The sequence below is a fragment of the Muscardinus avellanarius genome (assembly GCF_963383645.1).
Source record: "Muscardinus avellanarius genome assembly, chromosome: 4".
Taxonomy (NCBI): domain Eukaryota; kingdom Metazoa; phylum Chordata; class Mammalia; order Rodentia; family Gliridae; genus Muscardinus; species Muscardinus avellanarius.
Window position 1 is genome coordinate 132,356,364 of NC_137789.1, and position 23,704 is coordinate 132,380,067.

The window sequence follows — 23,704 nt, forward strand, 5'->3', positions numbered from 1 at the left end:
ATGGCCCTCTTGGAAGAATACTTTATATTCAAAGTACAGTTTAAAAAAACAACCCATTAAGACTTTATTCTGGCAAACACGGAGAGACCATTTCTGAGCAGTGAGCTAAGCCCCAAGCCTGGCCTGTTATTGTGTTGGTTCTGGGACTTGGGACTTAATGGAATGAAGAAAGGGCACATAAGCTCTGTGGATATTGGCTCTGTGAATTCGTTTTCCATCTAGGTGCTATGACAAAACACATCAAACTGGTTGGCTTAAACAAAAGAGGTTGTCTCAGACTTCTAGAGGTAGAAGGGCATGATTAAAATGCCAGCAGGATTTGTCCTTTCAATTTACTTACTTATTATTGGTGCATATAATTATACAGCATAATGAGGTTCAGGTGATAGAGACATACATGCATACAGCACTCACTGTGTTTTTCCCGCTGGGTCTCACCCTACTCCTTCTTAAGATAATAGGGAGAGAGTCATCTGAAGCTTCTCTCTCCTGGCAATCTTTGTTGTTAGTGCTGTTTATTTCTCCTCTTTGTTCAGTTTCCTGAACAAATTCTATTAAGTCTGTGTTCTTTGTCATGTGTGGGCCACCAGAGATTTCCTTGCATGCCTGGCATCTGTAAGTCTTTCACTCTTTGCTGAAAGGCTCTGTGTGCTCTAATGTGTCTTTGCCTCCTGCTTGTACAGTAGAGCCACAAATGGGCCAGACTCGAGAACAGAGGGCCTTCTCCAGAACTTCCTGGGCACATGCACAGCCCTGCCTTGTGTGCAGATCCCAGGTGGCCAGGAATATATTGGGGCTAGCAGCGCCCTCCATGGCCATCTCATTCTTCAGCTTTCCCTTGAACTTTTTGGCCAGCTTCTTCTTTGCCTCAACTGTTACCACTATCTGAGGCAACTGGGCTGTTAAATATGTAATGATGGCTGTTTGCCCCATCTCTGAGTTAGGTCAACTAAAGACAAGCTTTGTCAGTGGAGGTTTTCAGGGGATTGTGGATGGGTGAGGTAATGGCAGTTCTCCTAGGATGGGGCTTTGGGGTGTATCTCAATCCACTAGGTTCCCTTAAGTGATTGCTAGGCTGCTAGCTTTTTGTGGTGACCCTGACTGTGTAGCTGTTGGGTTTCTAGGCCACAGCAGTTGAGGAAGGTTGGAAATAAGACAAGTTAAGACACCATGCAACCTTTCTTATCAAGATTTAGTAATTTAAATAAATAAATAACCATTGGATTGTTTGATTCTTTGGTTAATTTCAGAGTTCTGAAAAAGTTAATTTTGACTTATTTTATTTTTGCTAGTATTCTCATTACTTTTACAGAGGAGCAGATTTCTAGAGATCCTTATTCTATTATTTCCACTGATTCCTACGCTATGTTTCACATTTTATTTTTACAATATGTTTTTAAAATGCATTTATTTATTTATTTATTTATTTATTTATTTATTTATTTTGGTGGTAATGGGGGTGGAACCCAGAGGCTTTCTACCCCCGGGCTGTACTCCCAGACCTATTTTATACTTTATTTGGAAACAGGGTCTCACTAAGTTGCTGAGAGCCTCACTAAGTAGCTGAGGCTGGCTTCAAACCTGCGTGATCCTCCTGTCTCAGCCTCCCAAGTGTGGGGATTACAAGCATTGACCACCATGCCTGGCTAAAAATGCTTTTATTTAATAAACGTTTGTTGAACTATTTGAACATCAAGATTAGCAATTTCAATTTACAATCATCTCTTTAGTCAATTCATGGAATGGTGACTCTTCTGTTTATTTACCCAAATCCTGAAAAGTCCTTTCATGCTCTAAAGAAATTTATAAGTGTCTGGGAGTTTTCTTCTTCTTGATTATTTTCTCTTTCAGTGACAATTTTTTGTTTTGCTTTGCTTTGGTTTGTTTGTGGGGTTTTTTTGTTTGTTTGTTTTTTGGTACCAGGGATTGAACCCACGGGTATTCTAACTCTAAATTAGACCCCCAGCACTTTTAAATTATCTTTGTTTTGAGTCTTTGTCTTACTAGATTGTTGGGAGACTCACTACATTGTTGAGGCTCTCCTCAAACCTGTAATACTCTTGTCTATGTAGTCCTAGACTTACAGAACCCATATTTTCTTTATCCTGGCATTTCTCGATAAGAATGTCTACTAATAACTAATATTTATGGGGTAAAATATTATAGCCTGCGTGTACATAGGGGATCCCTTGCTGAAGCCAAACAAAATCAGAGAAGGCTTCTCCCTCCTTGTTGACAGGGCAGTAAACACTCTGTGCTATTTCTCTAAGCTCTGATGTGTCTCCCTAGTCAATGATGGTTCTGAAGAAGAGGATGATATTGGGCTGATACCCAATATAGAGGAAGTCCCTGAGGATGCAGCCTCCTTTGCCATAAAAAGAGAGAACAGCTTTCATCAAACAATGCGCCGCAAGTAGGTCATTTATATAGCTGGCAGCCCTTATCGCTTCCATATATCCACTTGATCTTTCTCTTTGCCTCTGTGGGCTTTCCTGGGAGGTGGGGGCAGCCTGGTGGCCACCCCCAGCTCTTCCTTTGTTTCCTTGTACGGGGGAAGGACTAAGGTGGGGTCAGTTTGTCATGGCCATCTGCTCTAAAATGTGCTTTGACACCAGCAGAGTGGTTGTGACATCTGCTTGCAAGAAGACCTCCTAGAAAGCATCTCCAAGCTCAGGGACATTCTGCCATCTCTATCCCTCAGCTCTAGGTCCAGTAACCGGCATCTGAAGTCCCTGAAAAACTCCTTGAAAACTCAAAATGGGAACGCCCTGAAGGAGGAAGAAGTAGTAAAAGGACAAAAACTAATTAAGAAGGAATTCATGGAAACTGGAAAGGTGAATACCATACCAAATTTAAAAAAAAATACTATTTGAAGTGATATAAGGCTTGGAATTTGAAAATTTTTAAATTAGTTAAACTTGAAAACCTATCTACAAGGGCAACAATTTTTTCTTTGCAAATATTCAAATTCATTATCATTATTATAACAGAGGTTGTAACTTTCAATCCAATTATATTTCTATAAAGAATGACATGTTTTAGCAGAGCATAGTGGCTCATGCTTGTAATTCCAGTACTTGGAAGCCGAGACAGGAGGATCACAGGTTTGTGGTCAGTCCCAGCAACATGAGACCCTCCACAATTTAGACCCTGTTTCAAAAATAAACAATAAAATAGGACTAGGGATGTAGCTCAGAGGTAGAATACCCTTGGGTTCAATCGCCAGTAACACACACACACACACACACACACACACACACACACACACACGCGTCTCTTGTAAATAGCCTTACACCACCCTGCATACATGTTTTATTACATTCTGAGGTGGGCAGAACAAAACTCCTTTGAGATTTAATTCTAGAAGCCAGAATACACTAACATATCAGAGCCAGAGCTCACCGTTTAAATAAATGAAACTTAAAACCACAAATTCCAAGGTCTGCAGGAATCCCTCCTCCTCATTCCTTTCTGTTTTTCTATCTTCTCCTAATTGCATCTAGGTAGTCACTAATAACTGGATGGCTATTTGCCCTGCATTGTATTTCAGCACTGACCTTTATTATCCTGGCCAGTGCAGAGATGATAACTCTAGACTACCAAATTCTGTTACTTTCTATCCACTTTTCCTCTGTCCCTTGTGATTTTTTTTCTAGGTAATACCTCACTAAAAGCCATTAGGGTGTTCTAATACTGGTGGGGACTTTGCAGGTGAAATTCTCCATCTACCTGAAATACCTACAAGCAATAGGATGGTGTTCAATATTCGGCATCATCTGTATCTACATAATGAATTCTGTGGCTTTTATTGGATCCAACCTTTGGCTCAGTGCTTGGACCAGTGACTCTCAAATCTACAATGGTACCAACTATCCAGTCTCTCAGAGGGACATGAGAATTGGGGTCTATGGAGCTCTGGGATTGGCACAAGGTATGTCTGATGGCTATAGAAGCCATCTCATGGGAATTTGTGTCTTTTCTGCCCTCAAAAAAACATTTGCCATTATGTCCTGGGCACAATTCTTCAAGGATTCCTGTGCACAATACTGACAAAATTGGTTCCATTTCCAGGTATTGCTGTGCTTCTAGCAAGTATCTGGAGTGTGTATGGTTGCATGCATGCATCAAAACTCTTGCACAGCCAACTGCTAAACAACATCCTTCGAGCACCCATGAAATTTTTTGACACAACACCTACAGGTCGGATCGTAAACAGGTTTGCAGGTGTAAGTATTTCAAGGGCTATACAGTGGTATTTTGATACACTGAGGATCTTTCTATTGCTGATAAGGAATTCATGTGTTCCTCTAGACAACTCTGTGTGGTTACAGTTCTTTTGTCCACTTAACATACAAATGTCTCTTGATTACCTACTGTGAGGTCCCAGTGGTCCTAGGGATACAGGGATGAACAGCTCCAGTCATTCAGTAGCTCACCATTTAGTGAAGGAGACAGCCAAAGAAATGAATGATGGTGACAAAGTATGGTAAAACCCACAACAACAGTGTGCATAGAGGTACAAAAGAAAAGCAGAGAAAAGAGGTTGTTGTTCAGTCTGAATGGCTGAGGGTGGGAAATGCCAGAAAAGGTAAGACTTGAGTTAAATCCTAGAAGAGATGGTTGTTTGGGGAAGGGTGAGAAGTTGAAGGGGGTAAGAAGGATTCTTCTGCAAAGGGAAAAACATAAGCAAAAGCACTTTCATTGCCTGTGGCATTGAATGGGGGTAGTAAGATAATCCTCTGCCTCATGTTTCTCTCCATTTCTGAAATTTTCATCTTTGATGATTTATTAACCAGTGAGTTAAGTCTGAATGTTGAACCAGAGCCATCTATAATTTTAAGGAAGTTCACTCAGCAACATTTTTTTAACTTTTTTTTTTTTTTTGCAGTACTGGGGATGGAACCCAGGGGCATTTGTACCTCCAAGCTACACCCCAAACCCTATTTTTTAGTCTTTTTATTTATTATTATTATTATTATTATTATTATTATTAATGGTGGTACTGGGGTTCCTGGAAACATTTTTACCTCCGGGCTACATTCCCAGACCTATTTTATATTTTTTATTTGGAAACAGGGTCTCTTAAGCCAGCAAGGCTGACTTCAAATCTGCGCAATCCTCCTGTCTCTGCCCCCAAGCACGGGGATTACAAGCGTGTGCCACCACGCCCGGCTTAGTCTTTTTATATTATTTGATTTTGGTGGTACTGGAGTTCCTGGAAACCCTTCTACCTCCAGGTTACACTCCCAGACATATTTTTATACTTTTTTTTTAATTTGGAAACAGGGTCTTTTAGACCAGCGCGGCTGGCTTCGAACCTGCGTGATCCTCTTGTCTCGCCTCCAAAGCACGGGGATTACAAGAGTGCGCCACCACACCTGGCTTAGTCTTTTTATTTTTTGAAACAAGGTCTCACTGAGTTGTGAAGGGCCTCGCTAGCAATCCTCCGTAATCCTGGGATTACAAGCATGTGCCACCATACCCAGCAGCAGCAACATTTATTGATTACCTTTTATGGGCCAAGTACCACACTAGATGCTGGGGATAACAAATAAATGTTAAGGTCGCAGACGGCTATCATCCATGGGCCAGACCTAATTCATTGATTTTCTTCTTAAATGCGTCTGAGATAGAATTTTGAGGAACAGAGGCAGAGATTAGGCAATTTTGATTGATTTTCAAAAGCCATCAGCATTGTTTTTAGTTCTCTGCTTATGGAAGAGAAAAACTACATTATATAAAATGTCTGAACAGCTCTGAATCCTTATTGTTTTGGTCCTGAAGAGAACACATAAAGGCTAGCCCATAGTTAGGTTCTAGAGACACAGCAACAACTTTGAAAGTGGGCAGATGACTGGTCCCCTTTTGTTATCTTCTGGTACAGAAATGGCATGCCTGCTGTCATTTGAGACCACTTAAATGCACTCTCTTCTTTGTTTTTAAGGGAGATGAGAACTGGGGATTAAATCTAGGGGCATTTCTATCTTTGAACAATATCTCCTGCCTTATTTTATTTTTACTTTGAAACAGAGTCTCACTAAGTTACTGCATGCTGCTGGCCTGAAACCTGCGATCCTAATCCTCCTATCTCAGCCTCCCAAGTGCTGGGACTACCACTTTACATCACCATACCAGCTACATTTTTTAATAGAGTTTAAATAAGCAACGCTTTAGGATAGAGACATTTTTCACAGGAGTTTTGCAAGGATTGAAGAGTTTTCCCCTTGTCATAATATTATCTGACTAATCTTCTGGAAAAGAAAGAACAGAGGTCTTCCTGTGAGTTAAGTAGATTGCAGTCACACTTCGTTGACTGCTTTCACATTAAAATCATACAGTAAGTTTTGTAGGGGAAGTGGCTCAGGCCTGAAAGGGGAGTTTGATATAGAGTCTTCTAGAATCAGTGGTTGAGGCCTTAAAAGGAGAAAGTCAGGTATGGTAACACCTGTAATCTCAGTACTCATGGGAGGCTAAGACAGGAGGATGGCAAGTTCAAGACCAGTCTCGGAAATTTGGTAAGACCCTTAATTTCTTAATGAGACCTTGTTTCAGAACAAAAAAAAAGGGGGGGGGAGCATCTCAGAGGTAGAATGCCCTGGTTCAATCCCTAATACCAAAAAAGAGAAAAGAAAAGAAAGAAAAAAGGAGAAAGAATGAAGGAAAGAAAGACGGAGAATCTGTACTAGGTAAAAAAAAAAAAAAGCAATTTTCAGAGAACTGGTACTAGTGAGGATTTCTTTTCTTCTGTCAACCTTGGACATGGTTATATATTTGCATTCTGATGCAACTTATGGGAAGGTAGATAAGACAAGAGTCATCCCCAATTCAGAGCTTTCTCGAAAGACCATATCCCTGGCTCAGTTTGGGAGACTCCAAAGATTGATTTGGACTGACCTTAGCAGCCTCAACAATTTAGTGAGACTGTTTCAAAATTAAAAAATAAAATAGGGCTAGGAGTGTAGCTCAGAGGTACAAGCCCTTGAGTTCAAACTCCAGTCCCACAAACACACACATACACACAAACAGAACTATCTATCACTTTTGGGTTCCCTGATCAGGGCACTGGCCAGCCAGCAATCACATTCAACCCACCTCTCTTTTCCCTTGAAGCTCTATTCTTGGCAGAGGAAACAACTTACCAGTACTGAAGAGTCTTCAGTCAAGGGTGATGATAGGGCTTTTCAACTTGAGCTTCCAAACAAATGTTCATTGAATGCCTGTTACATGCCGGGCTCTTTTCTAGGTACTCAAAATAATTAGGACCTGTGAGCTGGGTGTGGTGGCACACGCTTGTAATCACAGTACTTGGGAGGCCGAGACAGGAGGGTTGCGGTTCGCCGACAGCCTCAACTACTTAGTGAGGCCTTTTGCAACTCAGTGAGACCCTGTTTCAAAATAAAATAATAAAAAATAAGGCTGGAGGTGTAGCTTGAAGGTAGAATGCCCCTAGGTACCCCCCCCAAATAATTAGGACCTGTGTAAAGTAAGAATAGCTTAATTGGTTTGGTTATAGAAGGATTTAACGATTAAGGCTTTATTAGCTTACAATAATTATGAATGACTTAATAAATTCCATGAATGGGAACAGTTACCAGATCTACTGGAAAATGTGGAAGAATATGTCTGGAGGAATTTTGAAGGAGAAGATGACAGAAATGAAATTGATTATTGTAGTGAGCAGCATAATGTATTACAAATGGTTATTTTGAAAAGATGAAGTGGAAAAGTCACTGGAAACACACAGAATTGAACAGATTTCTGCCTGGGATCGGGAAGATATAAGATGTGTCTTGTCTGGGTGTGATGGTGCACGTTTATAATTCCAGTGCTTGGGAGGCTGAGACAGGAAGATCAGAGGTTCATGGCCAGCCTCAGCAACTTAGTGAGCCCCTTCATAATTTATTGAGACCCTTTTTTGAAATAAATAAATAAACAAACAAACAAACAAACAAACAGGGCTGGGGTATAGCTCAGAGGTAGAATGCTCCTGGGTTCTATCCCCAGTACCACATACACACACACACACACACACACACACACACACACACACACACACACACAGGTCTTCGGGATCCATTGGTCCACCCTATCACCTACTTGTATTCCTAGGATATTTCTACTGTGGATGATGTCCTCCCTCAGTCCATGCGCAGCTGGATTATGTGCTTCCTTGGGATAATCAGCACTCTTGTCATGATCTGCATGGCCACCCCTATCTTCGCCATTATCGTCATTCCTCTCGGCATTCTTTATGTGGCTATTCAGGTAGGTTTGGAAATGACTAGGACTTCCTTTCTCTCTGCTTATAAAAGCCCGAGATCCTTCCGAAGAACTTTCTCTTGTTTATTACTCTCCAGCATCTTTACTGTTTAGTTTTGTATCTATATACTCAGGCCACTGAAGCTATATTACTACCATCATCAGTTCCTTGGTACATGGTTCACAGCGCATCTTATCCTAACTGCTTGGCCTCAGAAGCTTAAGTGGGACAGGTTTATGTTTGGATTCAAGACTACTTTGAGGTGGGCTTTGGCTACAGTCTTGCAGCCGCATAAGAGTCCCCCACAGTCATTAGGTCATTTTTAGAAGAGTTATGCCAGGTGGCTGCTCCTCTATGGACTTTGAATAGGCATAACTACTCAGGGATGTCTTTCAGCAATAACTCGATTCTCTTTTCCCTTCAGGGCCATTCTAGTTTCACTGGGGTGTCTCTGGATGGTGTAGGCTTTCTCAAATTCGTAAGGAAACAGGTAGCTTGGAAGCCAAGCTTCACATAAAAACTGGAAGCGACTCCATGCTCAGAATAAATATTGACAAGGAGAGGGAAACTGTGAGAACTTTTGTCCCACCACCAGAAGACCCTACAGGCTGGGTCTTGTGGCCTAGTGGCCACTGGTAAAATGGCACCCCCTTGTGGTTGAGTGAAGTTTCATAGCCTCACCATTATCTTAACAGCCCTTTGACTCAAAACAACAAATACAGACAGGATTCTTTGAGGAAACTTCCAGAGATAGCATTTTGCACTCTGACTTTCAAATTCCCAAGTCTTCTCAGGTTTCAACAAATCCTCACAGAGCACCACTAAACCCATTCCACTGTACTTTGCCCTTCAGGCCACAGGGACTCTTCCTGCGTTCTGTCACAACAGTTCCAGAGCTCGGTCCTCAGCCTTCCAAGTATCTTCAGAACTCTCTTACCTACACATGCCATTGAGGCACAATTTTGTTCACTCAACCGATTGATTTTACTCAAACCTTAGTATTCCTTCCTCTGGCCCTTTCTCACTTTACACACCCCTCGGGTGCCAGCATCCTTTATAAAATCCTTTTGGAGACCATTTTGGTAGCCAGCATAGAAACTATCATTTGGATAAAACATGTGGATGAAGAATGTGGCTTTAGTGTTCAAAACTCGTGTGGTTTGGGAACTCAAACCTCTGAGGCTGTGGCATCGTCTCCTTACGTTGAACTTCTTTGAGCTTCTGCTCCTCACCAGCCTCAGTCTTCCCACTGCTCTCAGCTTGGGCCTCTCTCGTCATTCTTGTGGCCACTGAGGTTTCCATTCTGTTCAGATGCAGGCTGTGGCCTTAGAGTGCAAAAAATGCTGGGACATCCATCACCAGAAAGGAAGAGGTACAGCACATACACGCGCGTGTGACTGACTTTTTACTTTTTGTGTTAGATGTTTTATGTGGCCACTTCTCGTCAGCTGAAACGTCTGGACTCTGTCACCAGGTCCCCAATCTACTCTCACTTCAGCGAGACTGTGTCGGGTTTGTCTGTTATCCGTGCCTTTGAGTACCAGCAGCAATTTCTAAAACGCAGTGAGGTGGGGATTGATACCAACCAGAAATGTGTCTTTTCCTGGATTATTTCTAACAGGTAAGGCTTCCCAGCTATTTGCCCAAATGTGTGCTTTGGTTGGTCTGCATGTTTGATATTAGCCTGAGAGGACAGGTGTGGCCAGTGGTATAAAACTCACTCTGGACACACACACACACACACACACACACACACACACACACACACACACCTGTCATTGTGTAATTAGAAGGTAGTATGAGCTTTAGAATCAGAGATGAGGTCCCCATGCCCTGCCTTTTACCAAACGAGTGAATTGCCTTGGCCTCACTAAAGAAAATCAAAGTCTCTGTTTTCACAGTGGCCAGGATGCACTATTGGGTCATGTCAGAAGTCAAATGACATTTGTGAACATTTGGTAACTCAAGTACTATGCCAATGCTGGGTAAACTAAACATTCTTTTTGTGTGTGTGTGTGTGGTGTTGGGGATGGAACCCAGAGGCTTTCTACCTTTGGGCTAAACTCCCAGACCTATTTTCTATTTTATTTGGAAACAGGGTCTAAGTAAGTTGCTGAGAGCCTCACTAAGTAGCTGAAATATTAAGGGCAGGCCAGTGATGGTGAGTATTATTTGGAACACTGAGAGGTTAGAAATTTGATTATGAAAATATTCTATTTCTAGCCGGGCATGGTGGCATACGCTTGTAATCCCTGCGCTTGGGAGGCTGAGACAGGAGGATCACACCGGTTTGAAGCCAGCCTCAGCTACTTAGTGAGGCTCTCAGCAACTTACTTAGACCCTGTTTCCATATAAAATATAAAAAAGGTCTGGGAGTATAGCCCGGAGGTAGAAAGCCTCTGGGTTCCACCCCCAGTACCACCAAAAAATAAAAAAAATTCTATTTCTGGGCCTGGTGTGGTGGCACACACTTGTAATCCCCATGCTTGGGAGGCAGAGACAGGAGGATTGCGCTGGTTCGGAGTCAGCCTTACTGGCTTAAGAGACCCTGTTTCCACATAAAAATGTTAAAAAAATAGGTCTGGGAGTGTAGCCCGTGGGAGTGTATCCCGGAGGTAGAAGGGCTTCCAGGAACCCCAGTACCACCAAAACAAAAACAACAACAACAACAACAACAACAACAACAAAAAGCCAGCCTCAGCTACTTAGTAAGGCTCTCAGCAACTTAGTGAGACCCTGTTTCCAAATAAAATATAAAATAGGTCTGGGAGTATAGCCGGGAGGTAGACAAGCCCCTGGGTTCCACCCCCAGCACCACACACACATACACACACACACACACACACACACACACACACACACATAAAATATTAGATTTCTCACTTTCCAAGAAGAAAACGGCATATAAGTAAATTCTAGTAGACCCCCATTATGTATCCTATTTATTTGTACATATGCTAGAATTATTGGTGCAAATTTATATAAATATACTTTACTTTAAAAAGTCAATTTTGTGTGTGTGCGGTCCTGGGGATGGAACCCAGGGGCATTCTACCTCTGAGCTACACCCTCAGCCCTATTTTTTATTCTTTATTTTGAAACAGGGTCTCACTGAGTTGCAGAGGGCTTCACTAAGTAGCTGAGGCTGTCCCTGAACCATGATCCTCCTGTCTCAGCCTCCCAAATGCTGGGATTATAAATGTGTACCACCACGTCTGGCTTAAAAAAGTCAATTTTTATAAACCATGTCTACATGTTCTCTACAGAGCCCCTGTGTATCTCCCTGTGATCAGCTCACACTTAACTTCCCTCCACCCCCAGCTTCTTTACCTTTTTAAGCCCTAACACCAGATAGGGTACACTGAAATTTCCTGGGGTGCTTGCTGTTTAGCCATACATTTGGATTTACTCTGACCTTGCTTCTTTGGCCTGATCAGGAAAAATCACTTGTGACACTCACTTAAAATGGAGATTCTTAAACCATGTCCTAAAGCGCCTGTATCAGAATCTCCTAGAAAAAGGGCCAGGGATCTTTTATATGAATCGGTAACATTATACCTTAAACAATGGCTCTCTTTTAATTTGGAAGACATTGCATTGTAGGATTTCCTTAATTTAGTAAACTCCACTTAGACCTATAAATGCTGTTTATGAAGGGGGGTCTTCGGGACCAATGAAGGGGGGGGGGTCGGCGCAGTTAAGACCCAAGGCCAGCCGTCAGAGATAAGCAAGCAAGCAAGCAAAAGCTTTATTAAGACAGCCCAGCTCCCTTTTAAATCAGGCAGCTGGAAGGAGGGGGACTTCCGCTCACAGCGGAAGATCTCACAAAGTACGGGGCGTTTACTGATTGGATGGTTCATACCCCAGTGAGCGTGTTATCAGGGGACTGGTTGTTGGGCATCCCGTGGCCCCTCTGGCAAGCTATGAGGTAACCAGCACAATCCGGAAGAGAAGCCAGAGAGGCGCCATCTTTGGCATGACTGAGCTGCTCATCCTAACACTTTATTTTTTAAAATAGTCATTTAAGTAGACTTTTGGGGATATGCTTAGGTCTTTCTAAATCAAATTAAGGTGCTAAAACCCCTCTGAGAATGTTCTATGAACTTGTAGTTTCCTGGTTATGGTGAGGAAGCAGAGGTTGCTGACACCGCTCTTCCTGGTTCTGTTGCCCTGCAGGTGGCTTGCGATTCGCCTGGAGCTGACTGGAAACCTTGTTGTGTTCTTCTCAGCCTTGCTGCTGGTTATTTATAAAAATACCCAAAATGGGGACACTGTGGGCTTTGTTCTGTCCAATGCCCTCAATGTGAGTATGAAGATTGGGAGTTCAGCTCAATGAATGTACTTATTCATAAATTGAGTCAAGTATATTGTGGAGTCCATGCTTTTGATTCCTTTCTACATTCTGAGAGACTAGGGGAAACTGAGATTCAAACCCTGGCTCCATATTATACCCATAGACATGCTCCTTACCCTTTCTAAGAAGGCCCCGGTCTCATCTGAAAAAAAGGACAAAAAATTATTACAGTGTGGTGGCACACACCTGTGATCCTAGCTGTTAAGGAGAGACGAAGGCAGGAGGATGGCAAATTCAAGGCCACGTGGGCAATTTAGCAAGATCCTGTCTCAAAATAAAATGAAAAAAGAGACTAGGAATATAGCTCAATGGTAGAGCACCCCTGATTCAAACCCCAGTACCACAAAAATGAACAAACAACAAGACATAAATATTGTTGCCATTAGGGCTTAAGAAGCCTACTGCATGTTTCAATTTAATATTTTTCTGTCTCTTTGCCTCTTTGATTTGTTCAGGTCAAAACAGATAATAAATAATTTTTTCCTCGAGAATATGTCAGTAATCAGAAAGTCCTTTGGACAAATAACTCCTCTTGAATTTGTTCTTATATCATAGAACAATTGGAGCTAATTGCGATAAAGGAAGCCTGATAAATTTTATAATGTATCTTACTCTAACATCTCCAGCATCCCTGGAGGATAAATGCCAGATGCTCTTACTCCCTGGTACTTAAGACCATAGTCAGCAGTGTACTAACTGTTCAATAAACATTTGTTTGATAAATTATTTGACCATCTTTAATGGTACCTCTTTGAGCTGTTATTGAGAGATTTGCATAGCCACAAGTGTGCGTTTTCTTCATTAGGAGTTAATAAGGTCTACTGTGATCCTGCCAGGGAACCTGAAAGGATTGTTATTCACCCAAGTTACTTGGTTCCTCGTGGCCCTTCCCCTTCATCCTCCAAGATAAACAAGGCAAAGAGGTGGGAAACTATTAGATTGAACAAACAAACAAAAACCACTCAAGTGACAGCAATTACATATAGTTCAACTTACACACAGTGGTCACTCTTCGTCGCCATGATATTGCCCTCTGCCTATGACAGCTCCCTTTCTCTAACCACTATTGGCTCCACAAAACTACCCACGCATACGTATGTGCAAGATCCTGACTCCACCTGAAAGAAGCTTTACATCTGGCTAATCGCTGGCCTTTAGACTGGCCTGGATTCTTTCAGCCCCTTTAGTGGTTAGATACATTTGTGTAGGCACCTGGAGTCTATTAGGACAAAGGAGAATGAGGGTCCATGTGGAGGCCCCATCTTGATGGCTGACATTGAGTGAGAACCCAGAGCAGAAGCAGAGTTTCAAAAGGCCTTTTCCTGCCCTGTATCTTTTCTAATGCTCTCGCCCATTTTCAGAGTGCCACCTACCACCCCTTCCATAAAGAGCACAAGGGAGCCGGGTGTGGTGGCCCACGCTTGTAATCCTAGTACTTGGGAGGCTGAGACAGGTGGATTGCAGGTTCGTAAGCCAGCCTCAGCAATTCAGTGAGGCCCTCCCTCCATAACTTAGTGAGCCCCCTTTTCAAAATAAAAGAATAAAATAGAGCTGGGGTATAGCTTAGCGATAGAATGCCCCTGGGTTCCATCACAAGTACAAATAAATAAATAAATAAATAAATAAATAAATAAATAAATAAATATAGATAGATAGATAGATAAATAAATAAATAAATAAATCGAGCGAGCACAAGGCTTACAGGCAGGAGGTCTGCATTCTGTTCCTGCTCTACCAATAGCCAGCTTCTTCAACCCCAGCGTTAGCTCCGAATCACTCAAAGCTTATGCTGCCCTTCATGCAAGGACCCCACAGTTGAGCACTTAATTCAATGTTCTGCTCGTATCCCCCAAAGAAACAAAGACTGTCTTTCTTCTATTTTCCTTACTCTTTCCTAGAGCCCACCACAGTGCTCAGTGAAAAGCAAGCACTGAGTGACCTTCTGGTGTGACTAATGGAGTTGGTTTTTGAGCCTACAATTATCTTTATTTGTTTTTTTTAAAATTTTCGTGGTACTGAGGGTGGAACCCAGGGGCTTTTCTACCTCCAGTCTTTGCTCCCAGACCTATTTTTATACTTTATTTGGAAACAGGGTCTCTCTAAGTAGCTGAGAACCTCACTAAGTAGCCAAGGCTGGCTCTGAACCTGTGCGATCCTCCTGTCTCAGCCTCCCAAGGGCTGGGATCACAAGCATGCACCACCATGCCTGGCTCTATGATGATATTTAATATTTTGGTTTTTCTGTAGATCACACAAACACTGAACTGGCTAGTAAGGATGACATCAGAAGCAGAGACGAACATTGTGGCTGTTGAGAGAATAGATGAGTACATCCATGTGGAAAATGAGGTAAGGAGGAAGTGGAGGAACCCAGGACAGGGGCCATTCAAGCCCTTTGAGAGCACATCTTCCTCACTTTTCAACATCTCACATGGGCTCATTACATGTGTGTGTGTGTGTGTGTGTGTGTGTGTGTGTGTGTGACTGAGAATTAAACCCAGGGGCACACTACCTCCAACCTAAACCCCAAGTCTTTTTTTTGTGTGTGTGGTACTGGAGTTCGTGGAAACCCTTCTACCTCCAGGCTACACTCCCAGACCTATTTTTTAATATTTTTTTTATTTGGAAACAGGGTCTCCTAAGCCAGCGTGGCTGGCTTCAAACCAGCGCCATCCTCCTGTCTCCGCCTCCCAAGCACGGGGATTACAAGCGTGCGCCACCACGCCCAAATCAAGTCCTTTTTTTTTTTTTTTTAAAGAGTCTCACTAGGTTGATGAGAGTTTCACTACTTGCTGAGGCTGTCCTTGAACCTGTGATCCTCCTGCCTCCCAAATCCTGGGATTACAGGCCTGTGCCACCACAGCCAACTGTTTTATTTTAAGTTCCCTTTGCTTTAGCTCAGAGGACCTACTTTATTCAAACGTGGAACATGAAATGGTTTGGGGGAAGTCAGGTTTTGTAATACACCAAGTTGGAGTTGGGGCCTCATTCTGGAGCTTCACGGGGCGCCCTTATGGAATGGGGTTTCTTTAAATGAATAAGGTAGGCACCTTCTGGAGATAGAGTCCAGTCAGTCAGGGAGCTGATACACTCCTGCCCTCCTGTTCTGAGACACGAACCCATGACGACTGTCGCCTGAGCTGTGACTGTGAAAGCTCATCCTGTCTCCTTGCCAGGCTCCCTGGGTGACTGACAAAAGGCCTCCAGCAGACTGGCCCAGCAAAGGTGAGATCCAGTTTAGCAACTACCAAGTGCGGTACCGGCCTGAGCTGGATCTGGTACTGAGAGGGATCAACTGTAACATCAGGAGCACGGAGAAGGTGAGTGGAGCCGAGGGAGGGCTGGCTGGGGAGCCCTGGGCTCAGAGGGTAGGGCAGGTGGAAGCACTGGGGCCTGGCTGGGAGGGTTGTGGTACTTCCTCTGCCCTGAGGACAGACAGAGACACCTCCGCCACCAGGGGGCAGGGCTGTCGGCGAGACATCTCCTGCCTGCCCCGGGAGGAGCCAGGAAGTGAGCCCGGAAAAGGAGTCCCCAGGCCTGGGGAAGGGCAGTGTGCGTTTGTCTCTAAAGAGAGAGTGGCCTCTTCTCCTCCTGGTCCACAAAGTTGAACTCCCTCCCATGGTGCTCCTCTTCTCCAAGGATTTGGGGTCTAATGTAAAAATAAGTAAATCTGGGTAAGGATTCCAAATGAGGGTCTAGTTCCCAGCGAGTGACAGGCTCCATCCTTTTCTTCTCCCCACTTTGAAACAAATATTTTTTAAAGAAGCTATAATTTTTAACAATAATTATAACAGCAACAGCTGCTGCTAAGAGGGTGTATTCATTTCCAGCTGTCACTGTAGCTCTCAGCAAGCAACACTGTGAGGGAGGCTCAGAGAGCCATGCTTTTCTGACATCTAGACATTTTATTCTTCCACCAAAACCATGAGCCATTTAATGTCTTGAGATGAAGTAGCCAGTCACTGCCTCTTATCACCTGGGGTTGAGAATGCTCAGGCTAAATAATTTTTTCTCCGGAACTACATGTTGAACTAATGCACAAAGGAACTCCATTCACAGGTGGGCGTGGTGGGCAGGACCGGAGCTGGGAAGTCGTCGCTCACAAACTGCCTCTTCAGAATCTTAGAGTCCGCAGGTGGCCGGATAACCATTGATGGAATAGATATCGCTTCCATCGGACTCCACGACCTCAGAGGGAAACTGACCATCATCCCCCAGGTGAGCTCTAGAACTTACTTGGGCACACACAGTGGGGCAGCTTTTTCTGCAAGAAACACACTGATATCTATTCTATTAGCAGTACCACCTCTGTCCTGGGGTGTACTCAGGACCTAAAATACACAGTTTTCAGAATTTAAGTTTTGAATTTTTGTGTGCTCCGCATTTGTAACTGCTAGTGTCTGGCCAGTAGGTGGCAGCAACACAACAGAAGTTAAATAGAGCAGATGATTATTTAGCATTTCTTTAGTCCATCATGGTTTGCAAGACTTTTGCAATCAGCATTAGCAGTTTTGCCACTGAAGCATGAAGCCATTAAGCTTTATGCTCCCCATTTGATGTGGCTAAAAGATAGAGGAGGGAATTTGATGCAGGTTTTTGCCAGCAAGCAGAACATTTAGTGTATCAGCAAGAAAGACTTCCCTTTGGCTTGCCTGCTGGACCCTACCAAATAAGGATCACTGTGGAGGCCTCTCTCCTCACAGGTGGTCTGTGGCTGCTCACCAGAACCATCCCTTCTCCCTGCATTCTAGCCAATTTTCTCTGGGGGTAGTTTTGATTTGTCTGGTATTTGCTTAGTTTGATACACTCTTTTCTCTGGCCCCTTCAGAGCCTAATGAACTCTCCCCTGGTGATCGTGCCATCTCTTCCTTCATGCTCCTCCCACCCTCTACCTCTAAACCATGCACTTTCATTTGAGGGGGTATTTTGGTCATCTTAGAAGATGCTGTGGCAAAATTGGAAATCCCTAAGTGAATCTCAGAACGAAACAGAAACAATGATGGACCAAGGATTCCGCTTATTCCTGTGCTTAGCTCCCTAAGCACTCCCCAGGCAGCCATTCCAGGCCTTCAGAGGACTTGCAGGAGCGCTACCGTGTTATGTGTAGTGGCATGTCTGTCCTGCCAGCTCCTTGGGAGGCCGAGCAAAGAGGATTGCAAGTTCAAGGCCAGCCTGGGCAACTTAGTGAGACTTCTGTCTCAAAGTAAAAAAAAAAACGACTCAGGGTATAGCCCAATGGTAGAATGCTTGCCTAGCACGTACGAGGCCATGTTCAATCCCAGTATGAAAAACAAACAGACTCTGCCACGAATCAGCTTCCTGCCTAAGGAATCCATCTCAAGACAGTCCTGCCTGCTTCCCCCCAGGCTCAAAGAACTACTGGGTCTTTTTCTGATATTAGCTCCATCTGCTCCCTTGTCCCTTAATTTTCAGGACCCTGTCCTGTTCTCTGGAAGCCTGAGGATGAATCTAGACCCTTTCAACAACCACTCAGACGAGGAGATGTGGAAGGCCCTGGAGCTGGCTCACCTCAAATCCTTTGTGGCTGGCCTGCAGCATGGGTTGTCCTATGAAGTGACAGAGGGTGGTGACAACCTGAGGTAATATCTCACAACCCACCTCCATGGCAGGCAGTAAGAGGGGCCGCACCTCTTGCGCCTTGTGTTAGGTGACATCTGACATTGTGGGATTCTCACTGTACAGGTCAATTCCTGTATAAAATGTGGCCTGGTGCGGTGGCGCACGCTTGTAATCCCCACGCTTGGGAAGCAGAGGCAGGAGGATTGCGCAGGTTCAAAGCCAGCTTCACTGGCTTAAGAGACCCTGTTTCCAAATAAAAATATAAAAAATAAGTCTGGGAGTATAGCCCAGAGGTAGAAGGGTTCCATCCCCAGTACCCCCCCACACACACACACACAAAGGATGCAACTGTGAAGGTTTGCAGACAGCCTCAGCAAGGAGGGAGATTCTCATCAACCTAGCAAGACCTTGTTTCAAAATAAAAATAAAAAATAGGAGCTAGTCATGGTGGCTTACACTTGGAATTCCAGTTCTTGGGAGGCTAAGACAGGAGGATTACAGGTTTGCAGCCAGCCTCATCAACCTGTGAGGCCCTCCACAACTTAGTTAGACCGTCCTTCAAAATAAAGAATAAAAAATCGGACTGGCATGGAACTCAGAGGTAGAATGCCCCTGAGTTCAATCCCCAGTACCACAAAAATAATAATAAAACAAAGAAACAAATAAATAGGGCTGGGAAGATAGCTCAGAGATAATTCCTGTGGGTTCAATCTCCAGTAACAAAGGAAAAGAAGTGAAAGTGTGTTTGAAACCTTTGTTATTCAGTGCGCCCTTGTGTTAGGTGACAGGACACACGGTGAGCTTCTAGATCCCGCGTGGTGGAGAATCACAGAACGCAGAGCCGCTCGCCTCAGCTGTGCACAGCGATCATGACTAAAGCAGTTCAGCTGCCTGGTCTAACCCTAGTGTCTGGTGTAGTCGTTGTGACGTAGAAGTCTTAAATGACCCACAGGCTGCTAAGGGCATTTCAGTTTGAAATCCACTAGTCTGAAGGGTGTGGGGATGATGAGGATGTGATGTCTGCACAGCTTTAGGCACTGTTGAAACACTAAATCAACACAAAGACACCCTCGGCTTTCCCAGTTCTTTTTACCTATTCAGAGTATTTTTTTTATATATCTTGACACCTTACTTCTGGCCTTTTCTGTATGTTTAACTGTCCATGAATAGGCTGACTTGGAGCCAGGCATGGTAATACATCCCTGTAATGTGAGGAGGCTGAGAAAGGAGGACTGCAGGCTTGAAGACAGCCTCAGCAACTTAGCAAGACCCTGTTTCCAGATTAAAAAATAAAAATAAAAAAATAAAAGGGGAAGGAGGGATAGCTCAGAGATAGAATAGTCCTGGGTTCATTGCCCAGCACCACACACACACACACACACACACACACACACACACACACACCCGTGGACTTGGCATTGTTTACAAGCGTGTGCCACCATGCCCGGCTCAGGCCCTACTTCTTCTAATCCACATTTGCGTTTTAGCAAGATTCCCAGGTGGTTTGTGTGCACAATGCAGCTTGGGAAGTCATGCCTAGAGCACTGGTTCTAACTACGACAGGAATCGCCCGGGGAGCTTAACAAACCCAATGCTCCATCTGTAGGCCAGACACGGCGATTTCACCCAGGACACTTCCAAGGCTCGGTAGCAGGTGCCATTGGTTTTGTTTTCTCTTAGCAACATATCTAGGAACTTGCTGGACTTAAGCAGGTCTTTTTTTTGTTGTTTGGTGGTACTGGGGTTCCTGGAAACCCTTCTACCTCTGGGCTACACTCCCAGACCTACTTTTATACTTGTTTAAAATTTGGAAACAGGGTCTCCTAAGCCACCAAGGCTGGCTTCAAACCTGCGCGATCCTCCTGTCTCCGCCTCCCAAACTCAGGGATTAAAAGCAAGCGCCACTAATGCCGGGTTTAAGCAGGTCTTTAAACTGACATAAAAGACCATTCAAACTTTTAGTCAACAAAGTTGCTAATTGCTAATACATATTAGCCCTTACTATGTGCCAGGCCCTGGAGATCCAGCGGCAAACAACACAGACACAATCCCTGACTTCTAGTATGCACAGCACAATGGAGGAGACAGTCTTGTGGGAGGAAATGCCAGTGTTGTCCGTGTTTCAGAGAGGATGTGCGGGACGCTAGGCAGGATGAGGTAGCGACTCTTCTGATTTATAAGAAGAAAAATCACACCATCCTTCTCTTGTCCATGTGAGACACTCTAATGGTATTACCAGAACCTTGACTTCAGGCTGAGTTTCAGCTCTGGTTTGGGAGATTAAAACTTCAGTGCCTCTGGATAGATCAGCCTGGAGAACACAGCTAGGAGCCAGAGTGGTGCCTCAGAGCAGCCCGTTACTTAGAAAGCCCAGTCGACCCGCAGGAGTTTGGTTCAAGTTAAGTAAGTAGTTTGCAGGGCCTCTGCTCTTACATTACAGATAAATACTGGAAGTTCATCTGGGGTGACTTCTCATCTCCTGCAGAAATTTTCTCACAGAAAATTACAGAACTTTATCTAGCCACCCCTGTTTAATATGCTCCCTAATGGCCACAGCAGGAAAGAGCAATTAGCAAATTCCCAAATATTTCCTTCACATCATTTCCCAGAGCTTCTTTACATAAGTAAGAGGTCCAGCTTTCATTACAAGCTCTTAGCAAATTAAAGCTATTTGCATTTTACAAGCATATTCGAATTCCACATACATTGCATCTCACACCAAGACATTGTGTTCATTAGATTGCTTTGTCTCTAATCAAGGCAGAAGGCCTTGAACAAATAATTAGCCTTGAGACTGGAATTACACATTAGAATAATGGATGGATATGCTAAGGCCACAGTGAAGTGCCGCTGGGGCATCGTGGTGCAGCGCCACCCTGTATTAACGGCATCAGGTCAAATACTGCTGAAATCGACTTGGTGGCGTTCATGTTGCTTTGGAATTGTTGTTGCTATTGCTGTAGCCAAATGCAAAGCACTGTTCCTGAGCCAGCGGGTTCCGAATGTTACAATTGCCTGGGGCGCTTATTAAAAATGCACATTCTTAGGCTTCTCCCCATTCTGACTGAGTAGGGTGAGGATGGAGACATGAATTTTTAACTTAAGTCCCCATGCTAAGTCTTCTAATTGGGAAAGTTTGAAAAACATTGCCCACAATGCTGAGTTGGGGAAATCTGGAGTGGGGTTTTCAGAGTCTGATCTGGAACATGAAACTCTGCCCCTGTCTTGGGTCTTTCTGTGGTTCCGTGGTGCTAATGTGCAGTTTCTTCCATTGACTACAGCGTAGGGCAGAGGCAGCTCCTGTGTCTGGGCAGGGCGCTGCTGCGGAAATCCAAGATTCTGGTCCTGGATGAGGCCACCGCCGCGGTGGATCTAGAGACAGACCAGCTCATCCAGACGACCATCCGGAGCGAATTCTCCCACTGCACGGTGATCACCATTGCCCACAGGCTGCACACGATCATGGACTATGACAAGTGAGTGGGGCCAGGGCAGCGACAGCTGTGAAACGCCTCACAGCACGAGGGTTCACCCCCGTCGTTTTACTGATGAAAACGAGGTCCAGAGGTTTCAAGAAATGTGTCCAAAGTTATCTATCCAGCTAATAAAAGCTCACAAGGTCAAGGCAACTATCTTGAGAGTAAAATAGGAAGTTGTCATTGCTGAGAGGTAGAGTCCTGATGAATGAAGAACACGTGTTGACCAGAGACCTCCCCAGTATCCTGGGCCTCAGCTGTTGTCCTGTAAAATTACTAGCCACCTGTCCTTCTTCCTCTGGCATCTTAAATTCAAAGGTCAGTAATCACAGAAAATCGGGGAGGAAATAGATTGAATACTGTGTCCATATGTGAAGGTATCGTTCACAACCTTACAGGCATGTGTGGAAGGGAAGGATGGGAGTAGCAGGATGGGTTAGGAGAGAAATGGAACTAGAGGTGCTGTGAGCACATAATGTGTCACTTCACAGTCACTGTGATATGTGACTATCACCAACACAATGCTAAAAGAGAGCTAGTAAACATTAAACAATATGACAGCAAACAAGAAAGAAAGAAAACGGGAGAGGGGAAAGTTTTTCTTTTAAATTAATCATCCTTAAACAATGTGTATGTTTGGGGAAAACTTATTTATTTATTTATTTATTTATTCATTTATTTACTTATTTATGGTACTGGGGATGGAATCCAGGGGCATTCTACCTCTGAGCTACACCCCCAGCCCTATTTTTTATTCTTTATTTTGAAACAGGGTCTCCCTAAGTTGCAAAGGGCCTCACTAAGTAGCTGAAGCTGTCCGTGAACTGCGATCCTCCTGTCTCAGCCTCCCGAATGCTGGGATTACAAGCGTGCGCCACCACGCCTGGCTAAAAAAAAAACTCTTGTAAATGCCGGGCGTGGTGGCGCACGCTTGTAATCCCCGCGCTTGGGAGGCGGAGACAGGAGGATCGCGCAGGCTCGAAGCCAGCCGCGCGCGCTGGCTTAGGAGACCCTGTTTCCAAAAATGAAAATGTAAAAATAGGTCTGGGAGTGTAGCCCGGAGGTAGAAGGGCTTCCAGGAACCCCAGTACCACCAAAAAAAAAAAAAAAAAAAAAAAAAAACCTCTTGTAAAAGGGACTCTTCTTGGGCGTGTTGTTCTTGTACAGCGAGCTCCTTTTGTTCAGTATCACTCATGGGCTTATCCCATGAGTAATGGGTTCATCATTCATTCACACTACTCAGTAGCCTATAGGAGCATTCCACAGCTTAGTCCTGGCTACTCTTTTTTTTTTTTTTTTTTTTTGGTGGTACTGGGTGGAAACCCTTCTACCTCTGGGTTACACTCCCAGACCTATTTTATATTTTTATTTGGAAACAGGGTCTCTTAAGTCAGAATGGCTTCGAACCTGCGTGATCCTCCTGTCTCAGCCTCCCAAGCGCGGGGATTACAAGTGTGCGCCCCCACGCCCGGCTTAAATGCCAAGATTTGAGATGCTACTTTCTAAGACCTCTTTTTTCTCTTTGTTTCAGGATAATGGTCCTAGACAGTGGGAATATTGTACAGTACGACAGCCCTGAAGAACTGCTGAAAATCCTTGATGGTCCCTTCTATTCTATGGCTAAGGAAGCTGGCATTGAGCATACATATAACACGGCGCTCTAACAACAGGTCCTATAGGCTAGAGGACTACAAGGAGCATTTCTTATTGACTTTTATTCTTGTGAAATATTTTATATGTGCAAAACTGCTTAAAAGTACATTTTTTTTTACATGGGTCTTACTACCTTGCCCAGACTAGCTTCGAACTTTTGGACTCACAATATCCTCCTGTCTCATCCTCCTAAGTAAAAATATATGTTTTTAAAAAGAATAAGTAAACACCCATGTACCCACTATTCAGGTTAAGAAAATGAATGTTACCAGGTACCTAGAGACCCCTCTGTTGCCCCGTCCTGATCGTGACTCCTTGCTGCCCTCCCTCCCAGACACACCACTGTCCTGAATTTCATGATAATAATCCCTTGCATTCCAT

General features: G+C 44.0%; 1 protein-coding gene across 1 annotated transcript in view; it reads left to right on the forward strand.

Moving 5' to 3' along the window:
- Window positions 1-23,334, forward strand: part of ABCC2 (ATP binding cassette subfamily C member 2) — a gene marked incomplete at both ends in the record, with an annotated part of 65,557 nt that extends 42,223 nt beyond the window's left edge. Inside the window, 13 exons of the mRNA XM_080693902.1 lie at window positions 2,290-2,413; window positions 2,702-2,834; window positions 3,712-3,931; window positions 4,072-4,226; window positions 8,110-8,265; window positions 9,682-9,881; window positions 12,437-12,563; window positions 14,862-14,963; window positions 15,791-15,934; window positions 16,674-16,832; window positions 18,048-18,214; window positions 21,476-21,670; window positions 23,202-23,334. Of these exons, the coding sequence (XP_080550028.1) occupies window positions 2,290-2,413; window positions 2,702-2,834; window positions 3,712-3,931; window positions 4,072-4,226; window positions 8,110-8,265; window positions 9,682-9,881; window positions 12,437-12,563; window positions 14,862-14,963; window positions 15,791-15,934; window positions 16,674-16,832; window positions 18,048-18,214; window positions 21,476-21,670; window positions 23,202-23,334 (2,015 nt within the window). The remainder of the gene's footprint in view (window positions 1-2,289; window positions 2,414-2,701; window positions 2,835-3,711; window positions 3,932-4,071; window positions 4,227-8,109; window positions 8,266-9,681; window positions 9,882-12,436; window positions 12,564-14,861; window positions 14,964-15,790; window positions 15,935-16,673; window positions 16,833-18,047; window positions 18,215-21,475; window positions 21,671-23,201) is intronic.
- Window positions 23,335-23,704: the final 370 nt, after the last annotated feature.